The 25,757-nt window shown below is 36.8% G+C and overlaps 1 protein-coding gene across 14 annotated transcripts in view; it reads left to right on the forward strand.

Moving 5' to 3' along the window:
* HUWE1 (HECT, UBA and WWE domain containing E3 ubiquitin protein ligase 1) overlaps positions 1–25,757 on the forward strand; it is a 162,123-nt gene that overhangs the window by 38,915 nt on the left and 97,451 nt on the right. For all 14 annotated transcript variants that reach the window (XM_078065229.1, XM_078065238.1, XM_078065239.1 and 11 more), the window contains 2 exons: positions 23,701–23,763; positions 25,629–25,706. In XM_078065229.1, the coding sequence (XP_077921355.1) occupies positions 23,701–23,763; positions 25,629–25,706 (141 nt within the window). The remainder of the gene's footprint in view (positions 1–23,700; positions 23,764–25,628; positions 25,707–25,757) is intronic.

Raw genomic sequence — 25,757 nt, forward strand, 5'->3', positions numbered from 1 at the left:
AATAGAATTATGCGGGCCCCTTAACTAAGTTCCCCCCAAAACCTAAGAAGTATTCTCAATTGTTACGGAGCAATTTTGAGGGATTTCATGAATCTCTACTCACAAAGCAGAATCACTTTGTTCAAAAATGGCAACAGCTTTTCTAGAAAGAAAGTTCATAATCAGATTCTACTTAGGAAGGAAGTAGGGTGCGATCTGGATTTGAGTCTTGTCCCTGCTTATTAGCTCTGATACCAGTTCTCTCTGGGAATTTAGTATATCTACCTTAAGAGTAGTTTCAGAATAAAATGAAATGTAGGGTACTTAGTGCTACGCTCAGTAATTGGTTTGTGATGGTAGTAATTATAATTGAAGGCAAAAAAAAAAAAAAACCACTCTCATATAAAAGTAACTCAACCAAGCTATTGTCCAGTGTTCCTAGAGACAAATTGATCATATGTACTTAGGGTTTGAGAGAGGTAGAAAGCTTTGCTAGAAAGCTTTCTTAGAAGAAAATTGAGGGGTGCCTGGTGGTTCAGTCAGTTAAGCAACTGCCTTCAGCTCAGGTCATGATCCCAGGGTCCTGGGATCGAACCCCACATACTCCCTGCTCAGCAGGGAGCCTGTTTTTCCCTCTCCCTCTGCCTGCCACTCCCCCTGCTTGTGGCTCTCTCTCTCAAATAAATCTTTAAAAAAAAAAAAAGAAAATTGGTAAGGCTGACTTTTTAAAAGCCAATTAATGATTACATCATAAATAATATAACTCAAGTTTCAGGCTATTTTTAGGTACATGATTCCTTAAAAATCTTCCCCCCCCCAAAAAAAAATCTATTTATTTATTTTAGAGAGGGAGAGAGAGCCAGGGGTGGGGGGTGGAGGAGCAGAGGCAGAAGAGAGAGTCTCAAGCATACTCCACACTGAGTGCAGAGCCCAACGCAGGGCTCAATCTCACGACCCTGAGATCACAACCTGAGCTGAAACCAAGAGTTGGATGCTCAACCTAGGCACCCCTCCTTAAAAATCATTTTTGAATGATATAATATATAACATGTATTGTGAAAATTCTGGGACATACAGAAAAGTATAAAGAGAATATTAATCACCTTTAATTCATCCAGATGGAGCTTCCTTCAAAATTTGAGTATATTTTCTAATTGTATTTGCAAATATGTATATACAGATATGCGACCTATTCTGTTAACATAATTTTCTCATGTTATTAAAAAATGTAAGACAGTTCAGTATTGGCTCTCCAAGTAACAGTACGAGGAAAAAGAAGCCATATTTCAATAGATGCTTCAAAAGCATTGGATAAAATTCAGCACATTAATTAAAACTAATATAAACTCTTAGAAAGCTAGGAAGACAAAATTTAAATTTATAAATCATCTACCGGAAGTCATAATGGAAAAACTGAAGCATCTCCATTGAATTCAAAAGTCACACAAAAATGCTATTACAAAAGCCACTTAAAATTATAGTAGAGGTCCTAACAAATACAAGAGAAAAGGAAGAAATGAAGGATACATATTAAAAGAGAAAACTTGGGCGCCTGTGGCTCAGTCAGTTACGTGTCTGCCTTCGGCTAAGGCATGATTCCAGGGTATTGGGATCCAGCCCCGCATCATGCTCCCTACTCAGCAGGGAGCCTGCTTCTCTCTCTTCCTCTGCCTTTCCCTCCGCTCGTGTGTGTTCTCTCTCTCAAACAAATAAAGTCTTAAAGAAAACTTATTACTATTTGAAGGTGATAGGATTGAGGCTTTTGGATTTCTGGGGAGACAGTATAAAATTATTAGAACTAATAAAAGTATAGTGAGGTAGCCAAGTAAATGATCACTATACAGAAACAAATATTTCCTCTATACATTAGTAATAACCAGTTAGATGATTAGAAAAAAGACCCTATTCACGGTATCAACGAGTACATTAAAATAAGCCATAATGGGTAAAACCATACATTAAGAGAAGGTAATGGAGAAGGTTATATTGTGATTTACTGGTAGTGAAGGAACTCTTAAAAAACCCAAAGCATAAACCTTATCGTAAAAATTTAAATTTGATAATACAAAATTAAGACTTCCCTTTCATTGAAAAACATCGTAACTCACTGCAGTATAGGCACTCACATTGGAATGTAAATCAGCACACTGCTTCCTTGAACAAGAAAAACATCAGTTGGAATAAACAGTGTACTTACTGATATGGTTGACTAACATTCTGGTGCAAACTCATTTTGTCATGGACCAATACCACATTCGAACAATTGGTGGAATATCAGCTGGCCTGTGTACAACAATAAAACTTAACAGAGTAGTGATAGATGGATAAGTGTTTAGCCATGTTTTAAAACTGTCAGGGGTGTTGTGCCGCGGTGGCACAGTCAGTTGAGCGTCCGACTCTTGGGTTTGGTTTAGGTTGTGATCTCAGGGTCATGGGATCGAGCCCCATGTTGGGCTCCGCACTCAGTGTGGAGTCTGCATGAGACACTCTCTCTCTCCCTCTGTCCCTTTCCCCCTAAAATAAATAAATAAATCTTTTTTAAAAACTGTCAAGGGACTCTGTCATTGTAGTATATTTAAGGAACACCTCCAAATTAACCAGGATAAACAAAGGCTATGGATAGATCATTCACAGACCAGGGAATTCAGCACATTAATAGATGTTGAAACTCAGTAATTAGAGAAATACAGCTTATAAAACTATCAGGTTAACAAATTAGAAAACTATGTAATGGTAAGTGTTAGCAAGCATGTGAGGCTATAGGAACCCTTGACTGGTACTCCTGGGTATATATCCCAAAGATGATTTCACATTATTCCATAAGGAAACATCTGGGAAAATACTGCATCATTGTGGCAGTTAGTAGATTGGATAAGTAAAATGTGCTGCATGCATATTATGGAATATGTAGCAGTTAGAAGCAGTGAACCAAATAGTACATGTAGCAACATCAGTAGCTTTTAAAAATAATGCTGGGGGGTGGTTAAAAATGTTTATTGCTCAGTACCATTTCTGAAACTTAAAAATGTACACACAGAGCAACATAAAATTTTGAAAAAAATTATAGATACAAGAAGTGAAAAGTGTTGCCTTTGGCAAGGAGAAAGGAATGTGAATGGGCAATAATCAGACAGATGGTTTACATAAATAAGTAAAAGAAAATAAAGGTAACCAGCAGTATTTAAGATCTGTTAGAACAAAACTAAACCTTTATTTACAGATTAAAAGATGATCTAAATTTGTGAGCAGAGACAGATGATACCATTTTTTGCATGGGAAGACACAATATAGTAGAAGCCCTCTTTGATCAAATTAGGGTCAATAGTTGTTAGGTTAGTTATTGTTAAAATGTTAAAGCAGATCTTTTTAAAAATGTCATTACTACATACCACTTTTTTAAAAGATTTTATTTTTAGAGAGGAGGAGTGTGAGCCCGGGGGTTGGGGTGTAAAGGGGGCAGAGGGAGGGAGAATCTCAGGCAGACTCCAGACTGAGCGCAGAGCCCATGACTCTGAAATCATGACCTGAGCCAAAACCAAGAGTCTGACGCTTAACTGACTAGCCACTTAGGCGCCCCAATACATACCACTTTTTAAAAAACTGAAACACAAATGTCAATTCTTTTCCTATCTTTCTAATGTAAGGCCACAGACACTACTTTGAGTCAGAAATAGTCTGTTCTCTTACTTACATAAACTACAACTATCATCTCTGATTTCTTTAAAGTAGAGCAACAACGCTGTAAAGACTTCAGTTTGTAAAGGAACCTGAATACAGAATTAGAAATTTTTATAATTTATCCCGAATCTCTTTTCCCTAATTTAACACTTTTTATTTTAACATCTTGCCTTTTTAGCCTTTGCCAAACATTCAGATTAGTTTTTATAAAAATAGTTCCCTTTTCAGTTTAAATCATTGTTCTATATAATATTTTAACTTACTTATAATATATACAACTGACATAAATGAGTTTAGAGACAAACACCTGGCTTGGTACACATACAGATAACTGGTGGGAGCAAAAGAGTGATTGCAAGCATGCGTTATTCAATATGTTTTAAGTTTTTTTAATTGGCATAGGAATAGACAAATATGTCTGCAGAATGATATAGTAAGCATCGTGTTGTTTATAAAGAAAAATGGGACAATTGACTATTTGAGGGAAAAATGTGTTTAGATCATTTCTTTACACTATTCACATAATCCTACAAACATATTTAGAAGTAAACATAGGCAGCTCTTTAACATCTTTCATGAGGAAGGATTTCCTAAGTCAGGAAACCTATAAGCCATTTTAAAAATTGACAGATTTTATGTAAAAATAATAGTTATAAAGAAAAGGCAGATGACTGCTTAAATTGGGAAAAAGTATTTGCACTGTGTACAACAAAGGAGTAACACGTTATGTAAACAGCTTTTACAAATCCTTAAAAATGTAAATAACCCAGTAAGAAAACGTCAAAAGTATGTGGACAGATAATTCATAAAGGAATATGAAATAATTTTTAAACTTGGTCAAGAAAACATGAAAAGATTACACTAGGAATAATGGGGAAATGTACATTATGTGAGATCATTTTTTACCATTAGATTGTCAATATTATCTACAATTGGCTAGGTTGTGGGGAAACAGGTACTTACAAACTGTTGGTGTAAAAATGCCCTGCTGTAGGGTTATTTGGCCGCACCTTTAATTTTAAAATGTATACATTTTATTTCATCCAGTAGTTCTAATTTAAGGAAATTATGTTAGAAATATATTCAAGTGTGCATAAAAATTATGCTTAAGTATTCTCACTGCACCACATTGTTTGGAAAAAAATTTTGAAATATCATATTTAACAAGGCATAAGCCTATGTATGACCCTAAAAGAGCTCCTCGATGAAAGGATCTCAGCAAGAAAAGTTAGTTGAAGATCCCCATTTATGGTTTTTTAGAAGTCCAAAAGTAAAACTATATTAATGAAGTACAGAAAGTTACATATCTTAATTGTAAGCTTAGAGAATTGAATTGGGGGAAAAGATGATGGGTGAGTTTCACTTTTTATATTCTCTACTTTAAATGTTTTATAGCTATAATGTATTATATATTTTATAATTAAATGTGAGAATTTGTAATGACTTTGTAGATGTATTTTTAATGACTGTAACATTCCATTGTTTGTGCTATAGTTGTTACCTGATTTAATACCTACTATATGTAATCCCCTTAATACTCTGAGAGTAGGAATTCTTACCCTCATTTTACAGATGAAGAGTATGATATTAAGCAAGGTGAAGTGATTTGCTTATAATTCCCATAATCAGGCAGTGATTTGGGGTTTGAAACCTGATCTATTTGCTTATATGAGCCATAACCTTTCTAGCCATATTGAATGGTTTTCAGATTTCAGAACAAGGTTTACATTTAGAGATGGAAGAAGAGTACTCTAGTAAATTTGGTGTTTTGTGTAGAGCCATAACAGCACCTATCAGAATTAATATTTTGTTGGATCATAGCACCCCACTTTGAGGTTATTTGATTATCTATACTGTAACAAGAGTTGTTACAGTATACAGTATACTGTACTGTTACATGAATATGGTTTCTCTGAAAATAATTTATTGTACTGCATTCACTTTTCATCTTATGATACGATAAAATGCCTATGTGATGAAGTGAGGTGAACGACTAGGCATTGTCATGTAGTCATCATGATACAGCCTTGGTCTGCTTTTGGACCATCTGACAATATGTCAGGAGGATCATCTTTCAGACTGCTGTTGACTGTGGGTAACTAAAACCATAGAAAGCGTTTTGGACTCCTTTTACCTTGTATGACACTTGTGCTCCCTTTTTCCTCTGAATTGGGCTAACAAAGAGACTGTAGATGGAAGGTTGACTTTTAAGTCCCAGACAATTTACAGTCTTGATGGGTGCAATACATTGCAGCTTTTGTTACTATATTATGTGCTTGATGCTTTGTTATTACAAATAAGAGCATCTTAAGGTTTTCAAGGGATAAGACATAATATGCTAGGTGTTTAGTAGTGGTAACTACAATTACTCAAACTCTCTTATTAAAATTTTAAAACTTAATTTTTCTCAAAAATGTAACTTGTCGACGTGGGTTGCTTTCTCCTACATCTTCTTTTGAAATGTGACAGTTCTTATAACAGTGGTCTTCAATAGACATTTTGGTTCATGTCTCTTCGTTTTTTAGACTGCTTCCTGAATCTGAATTCTTTTTGTCATCCATGCCCTGTGCAACAATTACATGTATTCACTTGCATGTGGTTAAGAACTTGGGTTTAGAAGGATCTAATTCTGTCAACAGATCAAATTAATCTCAGTTTATATATCTGTAAATTGGGGATTATGGTATCTACCTCATAGTTTTTAGGTGTAAACTAAATGAGTCATAAAGTTCCTAGGTTTAATGCTGATCACATTGAAAGCACATAATAAATGGAAGCTATCATTAAAGATGGTTGTCAGCACATAAACTACATGATAAATCCCTTTTATATTTACTTTATTTAAAAACTATATATACATTATTTTGCATAAATACATATTGCCACATGTTTGGGGTTTTTTTTGGTGTAGTCTTTTTTTCTCTTGGTCATCTTCCTACAACCTAAAATGTATCCTTGTGTATGTATTTTTATCTTTATATTATATTGACATGTTTAGGGTATTTTTGTCTCTGAATTACAGAGGCAGGACATTTTTGCATCTCAGTTTTCTTATTTAATGGTTTGTTAAAAATTCACTAAATCACTTGTATAACTATGTCATTGTTTTAATGGCTACATCATAATTCCATAGTTTGAATGTTCCATAATTTATTCAACTATTTCCCTATTAATGCATATTCTTTTTTTCCTATTATGAACAATGATTGCTACGTTAAGCAGTCTTATATATATGCCCTTACTTATTGGTAATTTTGATTCTGTGTAAGAGTCCCAGTAATCTCCATCTTACTTTAATTGGCCCTTACCTGATGAATAATGAATTTGAGCATCTTTTCATGTTTGGCTATTAGGATTTGCTCTTGTGGATTGTCTGTTCATTTGCCCATTTTTCTCTTGGTTTAGTGTTTTTCTATAAAAGCTCTGTTGGAGATATTAGCCCTTTGTCTCTGTTTAAAGTATTTTCCCCCAAATCTTTGTGATGTTTTTATTTATTGTGTTTATGTACATATTTTCAAAAAATGGTTCAAAAAAAGGTAAATGGCTTCTAGAAAAAATGTTGAACATCATGTTTTGATCTTCATGAAAAATGACTTTTTATGTGTATCTTTTCTCATGATAGTTTTTTAGTGACTCCCTTAACCCAGTGATGTGGGCCAGTTGTGAATATGAGTAGTGGTTGGTTAACTGCAAATGTAGAGAAAGTTCTCCAAGACTTATTGAATTGTTAAAAGCCCGTTGGTTTGTTGTTGTTGTTTTATTATTTTTTTAAAGATTTTATTTATTTGAGAGAGCATGAGAGGGGGTAGGGTCATAGGGAGAAAGCAGACCCCCCCCCCCCAGCTGAGCAGGGAGCCCGATGTGGGACTCTATCCTGGGACTCCAGCATCATGACCCGAGCCGAAGGCAGTGGCTTAACCAACTGAGCCACCCAGGTGCCCTAAATTGAATTTTTAGTTAACATACAGTGTATTATCAGTTTCAGGGGTAGAATTTAGTGATTCATCAGTTGCGTATAACACCCAGTGCTTATTACTTCAAGTGCCCTCCTTAATGCTGATTGCCCAATTACCCCATCCCACCACCCCCCTCCCCGCCAGCAGCCCTCAGTTTGTTTACTATAGTTAAGAGTCTCTTATGGTTTGCCTCCCTCTCTGTTTTTATCTTATTTTATTTTTCCTTCCCTTCCCCTATGTTCATCTGTTTTGTTTCTTGAATTCCACATATGAGTGAAATCATATGGTGTTTGTCTTTCTGTGACTGACTTATTTCGCTTAGCATAATACTCTCTAGTTTCATCCACATCTTGCAAATGGCAATATTTCATTCTTTTTAATGGCTCATATTCCAGTATATATATGTACCACAACTTCTTCACCCATTCATCTGTTGATGGACATCTGGGCTCTTTCCATAGTTTGGCTATTGTAGACATTGCCGCTATAAACATTGGGGTGCAGATGCCCCTCCAGATCACAACGTTTGTTTCCTTTGGGTAAATACCTAGTAGTGCAATTGCTGGATGGGAGGATAGCTCTATTTTTAATGTCTTGAGGAACCTCCATACTGTTTTCCAGAGTGGCTACACCAATTTGCATTCCCACCAACAGTGTAAGAGGGTTCCCCTTTCTCTGCATCCTTGCCAACATCTCTTTTTTCCTGAGTTGTTCATTTGAGCCATTCTGACAGGTGTGAGGTGGTGTCTCATAATGGTTTTGATTTGTATTTCCCTGATGCCGAGTGATGTTGAGCATTTCTTCATGTGTCTGTTAGCTATTTGTATGTCGTCTTTGGAGAAATGTCTGTTCATGTCTTCTGTCCATTTCTTGACTAGATTTTTTGTTCTTTGGGTGTTGAGTCTGATAAGGTTTTTTTTTTAAGATTTTATTTATTTATTTGAGAGAGAGCACATGGTGGGGGAGGGTCAGAAGGAGAAGCAGACTCCCCACTGAGCAGGGAGCCCAATGTGGGACTCGATCCTGGGACTCCAGGATCATGACCTGAGCCCAAGGCAGTTGCCTAACCAACTGAGCCACCCAGGCACCCCAATTCTGATAAGTTTTTTTTTTAAGATTTTATTATTTGGGGTGCCTGGGTGGCTCAGCCGGTTAAGCGTCTGCCTTCAGCTCGGGTCATGATCCCAGGGTCCTAGGATTGAGCCCCACATCCAGCTCAGTGGGGAGCCTGCTTCTCCCTCTCCCTCTGTCTGCTGCTCCCCCTGCTCGTGCTCTCTCTCTCTCTCTCTCTGTGTCAAATAAAATCTTTAAAAATAAAAAAAAATTAAGATTTTATTTATTTATTTGAGAGAAAGAGCACAAAGAGGGGAGGGGCAGAGGGAGAGGGTGAAGCAGGTTCCCAGCTAAGCAGGGAATCTGGTGCGGGGCTCAATCCCAAGACCCTGGGATTATGACCTGAGCCTTAGCAGACACTTAACTGACTGAGCCACTCAGGTGCCCTGAGTTTGATAAGTTCTTTATAGATTTTGGATACTAGCCCTTTCTCTGTCATTTGTGAATATCTTCTCCTGTTCCGTAGGTTGCCTTTTAGTTTTGTTGATTGTTTCCTTTGCTGTGTAAAAGCTTTTTATCCCAGTAGTTCATTTTTGCTTTTGTTTCCCTTGCCTTTGGAGATGTGTCTAACAAGAAGTTGCTGTCGCCAAAGTCAAAGAGGTTGCTGCCTGTATTCTCCTCTAGGATTTTGATGGATTCCTGTCTCACATTTAGGTCTTTCATCCATTTTGAGCCAGTTGGTTTTGTGAAGGTCTAGTACACTGGTTCTCAAACTGGAGCATGTATGAGTAATTTTATTATTGGTCTCCCTCCCCTGTTCACACCCCTTTACCTCCTTCCCCCTCCCGTTTCTGATTCAGTAGGCCTGGGACAAGGCCGGATAATGTGCATTGTTGTTGGTTTTTTGTTTTTTTTTTTTAAGATTTGATTTATTTATTTGAGAGAGCGAGTGAACACAAGCAGGGGGCGGGGAGAGGGAGAAGCAGACTCCCGGCTGAGCAGGGAGCCCAACGTGGGCCTCAATCCCAGGACCCCGGGATCAGGACCTGAGCCGAAGGCAAACGTTTAACCAACTGAGCCACCCAGGTGCCCCAATAATGTGCGTTGTTAACAAATTTCTGGGTGATACTAAGGCTGCTGGTCCAGGGACCACACTTTATAAACCACTGGTCTAGTCTATCCTATTATGTAAAGTTATGAAATCTTACTGAATTCTTACAGTTCCATGTCAAAGAACATCAAGCCTTTCTCCTGATGTCTGAATACTTACTCTTTAGCAAATCCCATCTAGTGAGGTGGGGTCAAATATGCCTCTATGGCATGGATGGTAAAATATTTATTGGGTGTCTGCTTAATTGCTAGAATCATGATAACACTACAAGGTAGGTGAGGATAGTGAGATTCAGAAGTTATATTATTTTTGGGAAAAGCCTTTGGGCTCTTAGCCTCTGATGAAGTGTAAAATGTATTATTTGCTGTTACTGTCTTAGATGTTAGGGGTTGCTATATAGCTTGGTTTTTATTCCAAACCTGGGTGTGTCAGTCAGAGATGCAGCTCTTGAATCCACACCCAAACCTTCCAGTTGATACCATTTAAGAAATATATGACCAACCCTGTGCTGGATGTAGTATAAAACATGTTCTTTTCTTTATAAAGCTTACATAGTAGTTGAGAAAGCAGATATATGTGCATAATAAAAAGGACAAAGAACTAGTTATTCTGAGTAGTCCTAATAAATAGCCTAGAATCTCAAACATTCCATAGATTTACCTTGTTGGCTGCAAAAGAAACTTTTCTTCATAATAAAAATATGTGCTCAGTATTTTAAAAAATTTAGAAATGTACAGAAGATAATTTATCATGACCATGTGTCTAAGCATTTTGGTAGATTTTCTTCGTCTTTGTTTTATGCATATTTCTTTACATGACTGAACACATAGTATATATAATTTTATGATTTTAATGTACTAGCATTAGTGTTTTCCCCAATTAACTTTGCATAATTTTGTAAGAAATGTTTCTTTGTGTTTAGTATAATGGTAATATCATAAATGTCACAGTGTCACAGACTTTCATGGATCAGTTTTGGTTTGGCACATGGTTTTTTAAGGATTCCAGTTTAGCACACCTCTCTAGTCATTGGTGCTCTATTTTTATCAGATTACAAAAGATGGAAAGATTTTTCTGGTGACAGATAATAGAAGTATGCTAAAACAATTAGTTGTGACAACAGAAGAAACAAAAGAAACAATTGTAAAGGTGTACAGCCTTTCAAGCTTATTCTGCCTTGCAGGTTCAGATCCTTGGTTTGATCCTCAGTCTCATTCTTGGTCTCTTCTATGTGGCATCAAATGTTTGTACCCTTTATCCTCATGGTTATCAGCAAATTCCATGTTTCTTCACCAGAAGTCCTGGGAATAGCCAAGAAAATAGAAAATGTAACGAGGAAGTATTTTTCTTACTGGGTATTAAACTTTTTAAATAAAGCTGTAGGAGTTAAAGTAGCATGGTAGTAACAGTGGAATTCAGTTGAACATTTACACAAACAGATCCAACATGTAGGAGTTGAATTTATAATAAGGACAACATTTCACATTAACAGAAAAAGGAATTATTCAATGAATAATATTATATAAGAACTGGCTAACTGGGGCAATTAAATTAGATTCTACCTCATCAAAGTAAAATTAAGATGTATTAAAAAGTTGAGTGTTGAACGCATGAAGCTAAAAGCATTCAAAGAAAGTATAACTACGTGTTCTTATGTTGTTTGGGGTGGGCAGTCATTTGGGGAATGAAACCAATACCATCAGAGAAGAAATTGATATTAAAATAATGGCATTATGCCTTTTGTAAGTGAATATTTTAAATACTCTGAAGTTATGCCATCATATTACCTCCATTTACAGAACATTTCTCATTGTTTGGGTTATTTTTCAGTGTTTTTCTATTGTAAATAATGCCACAGTGAATATCTTTAATGCATCAATATTTGGTAACAAATGCTTTTATTAAGTTCTTAATGTTGGACCTTGTAATTTACACATTCTTGTCTCATTTAATCATCAAAAAGATGCTGTAAGCATCATTTTCTCAATTTTATACCTAAGCTCAATTTTGAGATAAAAGTCAAAAAAATTGAGTAGCTTGATCCAGCTGTTGAAGATGAACATAATAGCCAGCTGCCTTAAATCTTTCCCTTTTCACTGGTTCCTCCTATCTGTATGTACATTTGAAAAAGAGCAAGGGAAAGCAAGAACATACTTTTTTTTTTTTTTTTTTTTGGTCAGTCTAGGTAAAGGCATGTCTATTTTTGTTCTTTTTTTTTTTTTTCCCAAAGAACCAAATTTGGTTTACTTGATTATATCTCTGTTTTCTGTTTTATTTATCTCTGCTCTAATTATTATCATTTCCTTCTTTCTGTTTGCTTTGGGTCTGGTTTGCTCTTTTTTCCCTAGTTCCTTAAGGTAGAAAGTTAGGTTACTGATTTTAGATCTTTCTTTTTTTGAAGGTAGGTAATTACAGCTGTGAATTTCCCTGTAAGCACTGCTTTCAGCGAATCCTATAAGTTTTAGTATGTCATATTTTTATTTTCATTCATCTTGGGGAATTTTCTAATTTCCGTTGTGATTTCTTCTTTTACCCATTGGTTGTTAGGAGTGTGTTGTTTAATTTTTACATATTTGTGAATTTTCCAGATTTCCTTCTGTTTTGGATTTCTAATTTCTTTCCATTGTCTTGGAGAAGATAACTTTGTATGGTTTTATTCTTTTTAAATTTCTTGAAGTTTGTTTTGTGGCCTAACATATGGTCTTATCTGGGAGAATGTTTTATACGTACTTTAGAAGAATGTGTATTCTGCTGTTGTTGGGTGGATTGTTATGTATATTTATCTGTTAGGTCTAGTTGATTTAATGTTCTTCTATTTCCTTGTTTATCTTTTGTCTAATTATAAACATCTGCCCTTTGGATTAGACTAACAGTTGAGTAATGAAGAGTTAGTTTGAATTAATACTTAGTTTTAATAGTACACAAAAACTTTGCTCCTGTATAGCTCTGTTCCCCCCATTTTGTGTTGTTGCCACAAATTACATCTTTATACATTGTGTGCCCATCAGTATAGATGTATAGTTACTGTTTTATATGGTTGTCTTTTAAAACACAGAAAATGAGGGGTTATAAAACTAAAAATATATTAATACTGACTTTTATAATTTACCTATGTAGCTACATTACTGTTTTTTTATTTCTTCATATGGAGTCAAGTTACTGTCTTGTGCCCTTTCATTTGAACCTGAAGGACTCCAATTAGCATTTTTTGAATCATGTGTACCAGCAATAAGGTCCCTCAGCTTTTATCTGGGAATTCTTAATTTCTCCTACATTTTTTTTTTTTTTAAGATTTTATTTACTTATTTGAGAGAGAGAATGAGATAGAGAGATCATGAGGGTCAGAGGTTGAGAAGCAGACTCCCCGCTGAGCAGGGAGCCCGATGCGGGACTCAATCCCGGGACTCCAGGATCATGACCTGAGCCGAAGGCAGTCGCTTAACCAACTGAGCCACCCAGGCGCCCCTCTCCTACATTTTTTTTTTAAAGATTTTATTTATTTGACAGAGAGAGAGAGACAGAGAGGGAACACAAGCAGGGGGAGTGGGAGAGGGAAAAGTAGGCTTTCCGCTGAGCAGGGAGCCCGATGTGGGGCTCGATCCCAGGACTCTGGGATCATGACCTGAGCCTAAGGCAGACACTTAACGACTGAGCCACCCAGGTGTCCCATCTCCTACATTTTTGGAGGATAATTGCGTCAGATCCAGAATTTTTGATTGGCAATTCTTTTCTTCTAGCACTTTGAATATGTCTTCCCACTGTACCCTGACCTCCATGGTTTCTGATGAAAAATCAGCTATTGATCTTATTGTGGATCACTTGTACATAACAAGTTCTCTTGCTCTTGCTGCTTCAAGATTCCCTTGAATTGGATTTGTAGATCATGTCTTCGGTCAAAATTTGAGATGATTTGGCAATTATTTCTATAAATAATTTCTCTGTTCCCCTTTCTCCCCTCTTTCTGGGACTCTGATTATGCATATATTGGTACACTTGATGGAGTCCCACATTATCTCTTAGACTTACTTTTAATTTTCCTTCTTTCTACTCTTCCAGCTGGGTGATCTCAATTAACCTAGCTTCAGATTTGTTGATTTTTTTTTCACCTTCCAATATTTACTTGCAAATATACTTGTCTCAGAATTTTTACGAAAGTAATTCATGTTTAGTGTTATAAGTAAGAAAGTACATAAAATTGTAAAGAAGAAGTAACAGTCTTCAGTCACCATCATGTACAAAAAATAACTGATAGCATTGTGTTTCATATGCTGCTTTTCCCTCCACATAACCCATGGTATCTTGTCACAGCATTAAATATTTCTTTGAAAATGTAATTTTTAAAATAGAACTACCATGTGATCCAGTAATCATATAACTGGGTATTTACCCAAAGAATACAAAAACACAAATTCGAGAGGATATATGCACCACGTTAATTGCAGCATTATTTACAGTAGCCAGACTACAGCACCTGTCCATCGATAGATGAATGGATAAGCAATGGAATAATATTCAGCCATAAAAAGAATGAAATCTTGCCATTTGCATCAACATGGATGGACCTAGAGAGTATAATGCTAAGCAAAATAAGTCAGAGAAAGACAAATACCATATGATTTCACTCGTGTGGAATTTAAGAAACAAATGAACAAAGGGGAAAAGACAAACCAAAAACCAAACAGATGATTGCCTGAGGGGAGGTGGGGGGAGGTGGGTTTGAAATAGGTGAAGGGGATTAAGAGTACACTTCTTGATAAGAACAGAATAATATATGGAATTGTTGAATCACTGTATTGTACACCTGAAAATAATACTGTATGTTAACTATACTGGAATTAAAATAAAAATGAATAAATAAAATGTGTTGACTTAAAGATTTAAAAAATAATAAAGTTAAATTCGCTTTAGTACTTTTTAGGAAAAAAGAAAATGTAATTTTTAAAGACTAGACCATAGTCTTGGCTTCTAAACCACTTCCTGGTCCTCCTGAGTTTCCAGAACTGCCCTTCCATGTCTTCTTGGCTACTACCTCTTCCTGTGCTCAGCCTCTGAGTGTTAGAGTGGCTCAGGGCTCCACCCTGGGCTTTCTTATATAATTACTGCCTCAAAAATCTCTACTGGATATCTAATAGTTGTAATGTGTACAATATCAAACTTCTGACCTCTCCTCCCATTTGTTTCCCCTAGGCTTAGCCTATTCCATGTACCTGGTCCCTTTCTTTTCCTGGACAGTGCTAGGTACACTCTTCCTGCAGGACCTCTACACAGCTATGTTCCCAGTTGTCTCTATGGCTTGCTCCCTCATCTTTAAGTCTTAAGTACCACTGTCTCTGGAAGGTCTTCCCTAACATCCTGTTTTAAAATTGGAACACTGTCTACTCCTTGTCACCCTTTTTGCCTTTATTTTTCTTTATAGCACGTATTACCATCTGATGTTCTGTATATTTAATTACATTAGTTGATTGATTCTTCTCCCTGCTTACATCTGCTGTTGAAACACTCAAAAAGTGAATATTTTCATTTCTGTTACTGTGCTTTACAGTGCTGTATTTTCTATTTGCTTCCTTTTTTATAATCTCTTCGTTGATATTTGATGAAACCATTCTCATGGTTTCCCTTAGTTCTTTGTGTATGATTTCCTTTAGCCCTTTGAGCGTATCTAAAATCAGTGATTTAAAGTCTTTGCCTGTTAAGTCCAATATCTGGATTTAGGAATAGTTTCTGTTTTTTTCTAGCTTTATTGAGATATAATTGATATATAACGTGTAAATTTAAGGTTTACAACATGTTGATTTGATACACTTAACATATTACAAAGTGATTACCACACTAGGATTATCACCTCACATAGTTATCATTCCTTTTTTGTGGTGAGAACATTTAATATTTACTCTGAGCAACTGATAAGTATATAATACAATATTGTTAACTGTAGTCACCATGCTGTACATTAGATCCCTAGATCTTATCATATAACTGGAAGTTTGTACCCTTTGACCAACATCTTCCCATTTCCCCCAAGCCCTAGCCCCTGGCAACCACCGTTCTGTTTCTGTGAGTTCAGCTTTTTTAAATTCCACATATAAGTGATATGATATAGTGATTGTCTTTCTCTATCTGACCTGACTTATTTCAATTAGTAGAATACCCTCAAGGTCCATCCATGTTGTCAGTAAAGGCTGGAATTCCTTCTTTCTCATGGCTGAATAATACTCGTGTGTGTGTGTGTGTGTGTGTGTGTGTGTGTGTGTGTGTCATCTTCTTCATCCATCCATCCACAGATGAACACTTAGTTTGTCACCATACGTTGTCTAGTGTGAATAATGTTGTAGTTAATAGGAGAGGGCAGATATCTCTTTGATGTCCTGGTACCATTTCCTTTGGATATATACCCAGAATTGGGATTGCTGGATCGTATAGTAGTTCTATTTTTAATTTTTTGAGGATAGCATTTTTCCATAGTAGCTATACCAATTTACATCCCCACCAGCAGTGCACAAGGGTCTCCTTTTCTCCACATCTTAGCCAGTATTTGTTATCTCTTGTCTTTTTGATAATAGTCTAGATTCTAACAGATATGAGGCAATATCTCATGGTGGTTATGATTTGCATTTCCCTGATGATTAGTGATACTGAACGCTATTTCGTATACCTGTTGGCCATTTATATGTCTTATTTGGGAAAATGTCTACTTAACTCCTCTGCCCTTTTTTTAAATCATTTTTTGTGTGTATTACTGAGTTGTAGGAATTCTTTTACTGTTCTCTCACTTGTTTTTGCCATTGTTGCTTGTACTTTTGGTATCCAAAAAAAGTACCAAGACCAGTGTCAAGGAGCTTTTACTGTTTTCTTTTAGTAGTTTTACAGTTTCTGGTCTCATGTTGAAGTCTTTAATCCATTTCAAGTTCAATTTTTTGAGTGGTAAAAGAAAGTCCATTTTCATTTTTCTGCATTTTGTTACCCAGTTTTCCCAGCACCATTTATCAAAGAGTCTGCTTTCCCCATTGATTATTCTTGGCTCCCTTTTAAATATTAGTTGACCATATATGTGAGGGTTTATTTCTGGGCTCTTGATTCTGTTCTGTTGGTGTAATTTGTCTGTGTTTATGTCAATACCGTACTGTTTTTATTACTCTAGCTTTGTAATGTTTGAAATCAGGAAGTGTGATGCCTCTAGCTTTGCTGTTCCTTCTCAAGATTGCGTTAGCTATTTGGGGTCTTTTGTGGTTCCATAAATTTGAGGATTTTTTTTCCTATTTCTCTGAAAAAAATGTCATTGGAATTTTAAATAGCAATTACATGAATCTGTAGATGGCCCTTGGATTGTATGGACATTTTAACAATATTCTTGTGATTCATGAACACAGGATATCTTTCCATTTGTGTCTTTAATTTCTTTCATCAGTGTTTTATAGTTTTCAATGTACAGGTCTTTCACCTTGGTTAAATTTATTGCTAAGTATTTTACTGTTTCTGGTGCTACTATAAATGGGATTGTTTTCTTTTTTTAACTTTTTTTGAGAGAGAGCAGGAAGGGTGGGGTGGGGAGGGGCAGAGGGAGTGGGAGAGAGAGAATCCTAAGCAGTCTACACACACCCAGCACGGAGCCGCCCTAGGGCTCAGTCTCACAACCCTGAGAATCATGACCTGAGCTGAAATTAAGAGCTGGACGTTTAACCAGCTGAGCCACTCAAGCACCCCAGGATTTTTTAATTTCTTTTTCATATAGTTTATTGTTAATGTATAGAAATGTGACTGATTTAGTTCTAACAGTTTTTTGGTGGGGTTTTTAGGGTTTTTTTTAATACATAAGATAATATCATTTGTAAATGAAGACAGTTTTACCTCTTTCTCAAGTGGATGCCTTTTATTTTTTTTCTTGCCTAATTGTTCTGGCTAGGACTTCCAGTATTATATTGAATAGGAGTGTTAAGAGTGTGTACCCTTTTCTTGTTCAGGATCTTAGAGGGAGGGAGAGCTTTCATCTTTTCACCATTTGAGTATGATGTTAGCGATGGACTTGTCACATATGGCCTTTATTAAAACGTTGAGCTGTGTTCCTTCTATACCTCATTTTTGAGTTTTTATCCTGAAAGGATATTGACTTTTTGTCAAATGTTTTTTCAGCATCTATTGACATCATATGATTTTTGTCTTTAACTCTATTAATGTGTTATATCATATTTATTGGCTTGTATATGTTGAACAATGATTGCATCTCAAGGATTAATCCCACTTGATAATTGTGTATGATCATTTTAATGTGCTGTTTCAATTTCGTTTGCTAGTAGTTTGATGACAGTTTTTGCATCTTCATTTATCAGGAATGATGGCCTGTAGTTTTCTTGTAGTGTCCTTATCTGGCTTTGCTATCAGGGTAATTTTGGCCTCTTAAAATGAGTTTGGAAGTCTGGCCTCTTCAACTTTTTGGTAAGAATTTGAGAAGGATTGGTGTTAATTCTTTAAATGTTTGGTGAATGTACCAGGAAAACGATCTGGTCCTATGCTTTTCTGTATTGGGTATGTTTTGATTACTGATTTAATCTTCTTACTCATTATTGGTCTGTTCAGATTTTCTATTTCTTCATTATCCACTATTGATATTCTAGGAATTTATCCAATTCTTCTAGGTCATCCAATATGTTGGCAATTTGTTCATATGTAGTTTTCTTTTTTATTATTTTTTAAATTTTAATTCCACTATAGTTAACATACAGTGTTATATTAGTTTTAGGAATGCAGTATAGTGATTCAACAATTCTTTACATTACTCAGTGCTCATCATAAGTGTATTCTTAAACCCCACCACCTATTTCACCCATCTCCCTCCCCACCTCCCCACCAGTAACCATCAGTTTGTTCTCTATAGTGAAGAGTCTGTTTCTTGGTTTGTCTCTCTCTCCTTTTTTTCTTTGTTTTGTTTCTTAAATTCCACGTGTAAGTGAAATCACAGGTAGTCTCTTAATCCTTTATATCTCTGTGGTATCATTTGTAATGTCTCCTCATTTCTAGCTAAAATGTCATCTATTTCGTTCATCTTTTCCAAAAAACCCGCTTTTACTTTTATTGAGCTTTTCTATTTTTTTTTTTTTTTTTTGGTCTCTATTTCATCTATTTCTGCTGTGGTCATTTTCCTTCCTTCTACTAATTTTGGCATTAGTTTGTTCTTTTGTATCCTTGAGTTATAAAGTTAGGTTGTGTATTTGAGATCTTTCTTGTTTCTTACTGTAGTCATTTATCCCTGTAAACTTCTCAGAACTACTTTTGGTGCATCCCGTAAGTTTTGATATGTTGTGTTTCCATTGTTTTTTGTCCTGATATTTTTAAATTTCCCTTTTGATTCCTTTTTTGATTCATTGGTTCTTCAGGAATGTATTGTTTAGTTTCCACATATTGTGAATTTTCCAGTTTTCCTCCTATTATTGATTTCTAGTTTTATACCATTGTGGTTAGGAAAGATACTTGGTATAATTTCAGTCTCTTAAATTTGCTAAGACTTGTTTTGTAACTTACTATGTAATCTATGTGGGAGAATGTTTTATGTACATTTGAGAAGAGTGTGTATTCTACTGTTCAGTGAAATGTTCTGTATATTCCTGGTAGGTTGCCATTTGCAACAATATGGATGGAGCTAGAAAGTATTATGCTAAGCAAAATAAGTCAGAGAAAGACAAATACCATATGATTTCACTTATATGTGGAATTTAAGAAACAAAACAAATAAAGGGAAAAGATAGGCAAACCAAGAAACACACTCTTATCTATAGAGAACAAACTGATGTCACCATGGGGGAGGTAATGGGGGGATGGGTTAAATAGGTGATGGGGATTAAGGAGTACACTTGTGATAAGCACCGGGTGTTGAATGGAAGTGTTGAATCACTATATTGTACACCTGAAACTAATATCACACTGTATATTAACTGGAATTTAAATAAAAACTTTAAAAAAACGTATAGTTTAAATTCAGAATTTCCTTATATTCTGTCAGGACAATCTATCCATTGTTGAAAGTAGGGTGGTGACATCCCCTATCATTATGTATTGTTATCTGTTTCTCCCTTCAGATCTGTTAGTATTTGCTTTTAATGTATTTAGGTGCTCCAGTATTGTGTGCATATAATTTACAGTTGTTACATGCTGTTTGAATTAACCCCTTTATCATTATATAATGACCTTCTTTGTCTCTTGTTACACGTTTTGAGTAAGAGTGTATTTTGTCTGATACAAGTATAGCTGCCCATGCTCTCCTTTCATTTCTTTTGCATAGAATATCTTTTTCCATCCCTTCACTTTGAGTCTACATGTGTCTTTAAAGCTGAAGTGAGTCCATGTAAGCTGAAGTGAGTCCATGGGTCTTGTTTGTTTAAATTTTATTTAAATTCAATTAATTAACATATAATGTATTATTTGTTTCTGGGGTACAGGTCTGTAATTCATCAGTCTTATACCCAGTGTAATTACAACACATACCCTCCCCAATGTCCCATCACCCAGTTACCCCATCCCTCCACCCCCCTCCCCTCTAGCAACCCTCAGTTTGTTTCCTATGATTAAGAGTCTCTTATGGTTTGTCTCCTTCTCTGGTTTTGTCTTGTTTCATTTTTTCCTTTCTTCCCCTATGATCCTCTGCCTTGTTTCTTAAATTCCACATATCAGTGAGATCATATAATAATTGTCTTTCTCTGATTGACTTATTTCACTTAGCATAATACCCCCTAGTTCCATCTATGTTGTTGCAAATGGCAATATTTCATTTTTTGATGGCTGCATAATATTCCATTGTATATATATATTTATATACCACATCTTCTTTATCCATTCATCTGTCGATGGACATCTGGGCTTTTTCCATAGTTTGGCTATTACGGGCATTGCTGCTATACATTGGGGTGCAGGTGCCTTTTCGGATCACTACATTTGTATCTTTGGGGTAAATACCGAGTAGTGCAGTTGCTGGGTCGTAGGGTAGCTCTATTTTCAACTTTTGGAGGAACCTCCATACTGTTTTCCAGAGTGGCTGCACCATTTTGCATTCCCACCAGCAGTGTAGGAGGGTTCCCCTTTCTCCACATCCTCACCAACATCATTTCCTGATGCGTTAATTTTAGCCATTCTGACTGGTGTGAGGTGGTATTTCATTGTGGTTTTGATTTGGATTTCCCTGGTGCCAAGTGATGTTGAGCACTTTTTCATGTGTCTTTTGGCCATTTGGATGTTCTTGGAGAAATGTCTGTTCATGTCTTCTGCCCATTTCTTGATTGGGTCTTGTTTTTCTAATCCATCCAGCCACTCCATGCCTTTTAATTGGAAAATCAATACATCTACATTTAGAGTTATTATTGATAGGCGAGGACTTAGTAATGCCATCTTACTGTTTTATGGCAGTTTTGTATTTTCCTTGTCCTTTCTTCCTCTCTCTCTGCCTTCCTTTGTGAATTGATGGTTTTCCATAGTAGTATGCTTTGATTCCTTTCTGTTTATCTTTTTTGTATCTAATCTACGTTTTTGCTTTGTGGTTACCAGGAGCCTACATAAAACATCTTATAGCTAAGTCTTTTTTAAGCTGATAACAACTTTGATCACACCCACTCTACCCTTTTACTCCCCCCAACCTCATTTTATGTTTTTAATGTTCAGTTTACCTCTTTTTAAATTGTATATTCATTAACAAATTATTTTAGCTCTTACCATTTTTAATATTTTTGTCCTTTAAACTTTGTCATCCATGGGTGATTCCTTTTTTTGTTTGTTTTTACAAACCCTTGTGTCGAGGGCTGACTTTCAATAGATCACAGTGAGGGTGCTGCTCTGCTATGTACAAAACCCTGACCCAGAAGCAGATCATCTTCAAATGGTTTAGCACCATCAAATGGTTTAGCACCAGGTTCCCCACGAACGTGCATTGCGTGACAGGCGAGGGGGCGGCCCCCTTTCCGGCCGCACCCTGTTTCCCGGGACAAGGGGCTCTGAGCACCGGACCCTGGTCCCGACACACGGCAGGGGCGGTAAGGGACCGGCTATCTGAGGCCATCTGAGGCCCCGTGGCACTGCTCTGTCGTTCTGCCTGGGCGGGATTCTGACTTAGAGGTGTTCATTCATAATCCCACAGATGGTAGCTTTGCCCATGGGTGATTCTTTAAGACCATGTTCTCCTGGGGCTCCTCAGAGTGGCTGTAGCTGGTTCATAGGCCACTGCAGGGTCTGTAGCTGAGACCAGTATGCAGGTCTATTACCCAATACACAGGTGGGTGAGACTACCCCCCCCCATCCTTTGGCTTATGGGGCTAGGTTCCCCAACTCCAACAAAGGCACTTTTGTCCATGGATGGATGCCAAATTGTTGCATAGGGGCAGTGAGATAGGTCTTATTTGGCCATCATGCTAACATCACTGCTCATGCTCATGTTGCTGTAATTTTTTTTCCTTTGTGTGTTTCATAGTGTCTTGTTTCTTTGTATATACCTCATAGTTTTTTTCTTGAATAATGGACATTTTTAATATAATGTGGCAACTCTGGAAATCAAATTCTCACTCTTCCCCAGGGTTTGTTGTTATGGTTTGTTGTTGTTTCTTTATTTTACTTTTTTTTAAGTTTGTACCTTTTAAAGATTTTATTTGACAGAGAGAGAGCACAAGCAGGGAGAGTGGCAGGCAGAGGGAGAAGGAGAAGCAGGCTCCCCAAAGAGCAAGGGAAGCCCAAGGTGGGACTCGATCCCAGGACCCCGGGATCATGACCTGAGCCGAAGGCAGTCGCTTAACCAACTGAGCCACCCAGGCGCCCAGTTGTTGTTTCTTTAGACTTTTCTGAACTGATTTCATAATTATGTGATCATTAATGCTCTTAGCTTAGGGGTTGGCTAGTGATTTCCCTTAAACTCCTAAACAAGAAAATACATACTCCCCCCCCCCCCCCCCCAGTCTTTGCAGGTAAGTTTTGTGTGTATGTTCAGTGGCAATACTCCTATCTTCACTACTCAACCAGGATGTTTATAACTATGCCTTAGCCTTCACTTGTGACTTGCACAGAGCCTGATGATCACCCAGGCGTGTAGAACTTGGGGCCTTCTTGGGTCTTTTCTGAGAATGTGTTTAACCTTGGGCGTACATGTGGCCTTCTAGATTCCCAGGAGTCTGTGGAACTTTTCCAAGCCCTTATTCTCCAAAGCATCTCACTCCCCAGCCATTTCCCCCCCATACTTTCCAGTTTGTCTATTGTTTAGCCCTTGTCCCAGGAAGCAGGGATTAATGCATTTGCTTTTTAATGTTTTCAACAAATGTTCACCCCACCCTTGGGAGCATTCCGAATCAGGCAAAAATGATATCTCAAACACTGTTGAAAATGCAAGTGAGTTTATTAAGTAAGAATATATGGCTGGAGGTTTGGATTTGGAGGCCAGTAGTAGTGCACAATTTAGTCATTTTCCCCCATTACCTTAGGGGCTAGTACTTGATGAGTTTTTAGACTTTGTGGTGACAGAGTATAGTAGGAGTAGGCAATATAGAGTCTTCTGCTTTGCAACTTGGTTCATGTCGAAAAAACTGTAGAGCATGTGATTCCTCACTGTAGTGAGGAAGGTGAACAGGCTGAGAGCATGGAAAGCATAATATAGTACTGAAGGCCTGATGGGATAAGACTGACCTGTCAGCAGGTATGACTGAAGGCATGTATAATTGCTTATAGTTGCTTATGTTCTTCCCAGTAGCATCCTCACAGAACAGTGAAATTGATCTCGTTGGAGAAATCACCTTTAGGCAGACCTTGAGTCTTAAGTCCTTGCTTCTATTTGCTCCCTGTCTTTGTTGGACTTTCACAGTGGATGTCTTCTCAATGCCAACACCGTATTCCAAGCAGCCACATACTCTTAAATATTTTATACACAGGGCTACTTTAAGCACTAACACTGCCTTTTTCCTTTTTTAGAGCTGGGGTGGAAAGGAGAATGGCTTTGGACTTGCAGAATGTTGCAGAGACTTGCATATGATGGTAAGTAACTCTGGGATATGGGTATCTTTTGGCAGAGCTATGTGTGGTCTCTTTTTGAGCCTTACTTTACAATGAATATATGGTATATTAAGTTGCCACTTCACATCAGGACCTTTGAGGAACCTGAGATCAATTGAGACATAGCACATCTTGTCTAGAAATGCTTAGGTCCTCAGTGTGCTGACAGTAGGAACAATCTCAGAAACACAGTATATGTTCATACCCAGCTCTTGAGTAGGAAGCTGTATTTGGTGAATCCGTTTGAAAGTGTTGAAAAATCCCAGAAAGGGTATTTGCTTGCATTCTCTCACTGAAACTATTGGAATTCTGGGCAGTATGGTGTGGTTTTTAAGAATGGATGCTTGGGGAACAGTCCTGCCATGAAGGTTATTGAGAACTTAAAATGTTCTGTGTGTTTTCCATGTTTACTCCTCATGCCCTGTCCTGTTCATACCTTTCATCCATGCTTAGGTTAGAAGGTTAAGCCATCCTCCCTTCTGCTTTGATATGTTGTTTTGGAACTACAGGGTACAGTTGGATTTGTTAAAAACAGTTGTGCCAAGAAGCAACATACTTTCCAGCAGATGTTGCTCTTTTTGTCAGTTTGTCGTGTATAGGACAAATAGCTGCGATGAAATTCAGTGAATTTATCTTAGCAAGCCTTTTTTCCCTGGGAGAATGGTTCTTTTTCTGGTCAAAGAAAACTACAAATTAAAACAAATTACTTTCCCACCTTAGTTGGTATACGTTCTTTAGTGTGCGTTATATGAATGAATATTGGGTAATACGGGAGGTAAGTATTGTCTCTTTAATAAAGGTACATAAATCTTAAAGAGTATTCAGTTTGGAATTCTAATTATGAGAAAATGACTTTCGTCTTAAAGTTGGTTAATTCTGAGCCTCCTTTTGTATATCAAGCTTGTTCTTTACCCCTTGTCAAAACAGTATGATACACTACTAAGTTTGTATGATGTCTGTCTTGGGCCCAGTCTGTGTTAAGAAATCGCACATCCTTTTATTTATTGATATTTGGTATATCAGTGAGACTTTGAAACATATGATGTGTACTTTAAAAGGAAGTAATACATATGCATGTTTTTAGAAATACATATGCATGCAATTTCAAAATTGTATACAATAATCAATTTTTAAAATTAATGTGTTATGTAAATATAATTCAGTAATTCTCCATTCTCAGAAGCAACCATGCTATGCTACTGGTTTCTTTTAAGGATTCATTCTAATGGGCATGCTGTTGTCGTCTTAATTTTGTCTTTGCTTTTCTAGAGTTAAAGAGGATTCGTTGTCAGGGTCTGGTTCATATTGACTTGGTATTTACCTGTGCAGAAAAGCATTTTGATACCATGGGAAGTGGTGTAGAATGGTATGAAAGGGAGTATTAAGAAGGTACACTAATGAAGCATAGTTTGAATAAAATATTTCAAAAGGTGATGGTATACACTAAAGTTTCCATAACAATGTTCTTTTCTATTCCCAAGTTGGTACCTAGAGCCTTGTATTTGTTCTCCATCCTTTCTTGGATTCTTATTCATTATTGCTTGGCCGCCTTGCCTCTCTTTTTCTTCTTGAAAATAGCTACAGTCAGAATTGATCTCTTGAAAGAAAGAGCAACCAATAACTTATCAGTAAGAAATGTGAAGGCTTTTGGAGCTCTGGGCTCCATCCTCCTGATTTTGTGTTGTTATAGGACATCTGAGTTCTGCTAAGACGAGGGGTGAAGGCACTATAGCTGCTGACTACACTGCTCATTCTGCTGCTACAATGAGTTGGACAAATGGTTAGGACTTTGAAGGATGATTTGGGGAGAAGATGGTATCTGATTATTTCATGTGCTTTATACACAGAAATACCCACCCAGTGCAACTACACTACACTTTGAATTCTATGCAGACCCTGGGGCCGAGGTCAAAATCGAGAAAAGGGTGAGTCTCATTCAGACTTGTTCTGATAGAGTCTGTGATGGACTTCTAGGA

The sequence above is a fragment of the Halichoerus grypus genome, chromosome X (assembly GCF_964656455.1).
Source record: "Halichoerus grypus chromosome X, mHalGry1.hap1.1, whole genome shotgun sequence".
NCBI classification, from domain to species: Eukaryota; Metazoa; Chordata; class Mammalia; order Carnivora; family Phocidae; genus Halichoerus; species Halichoerus grypus.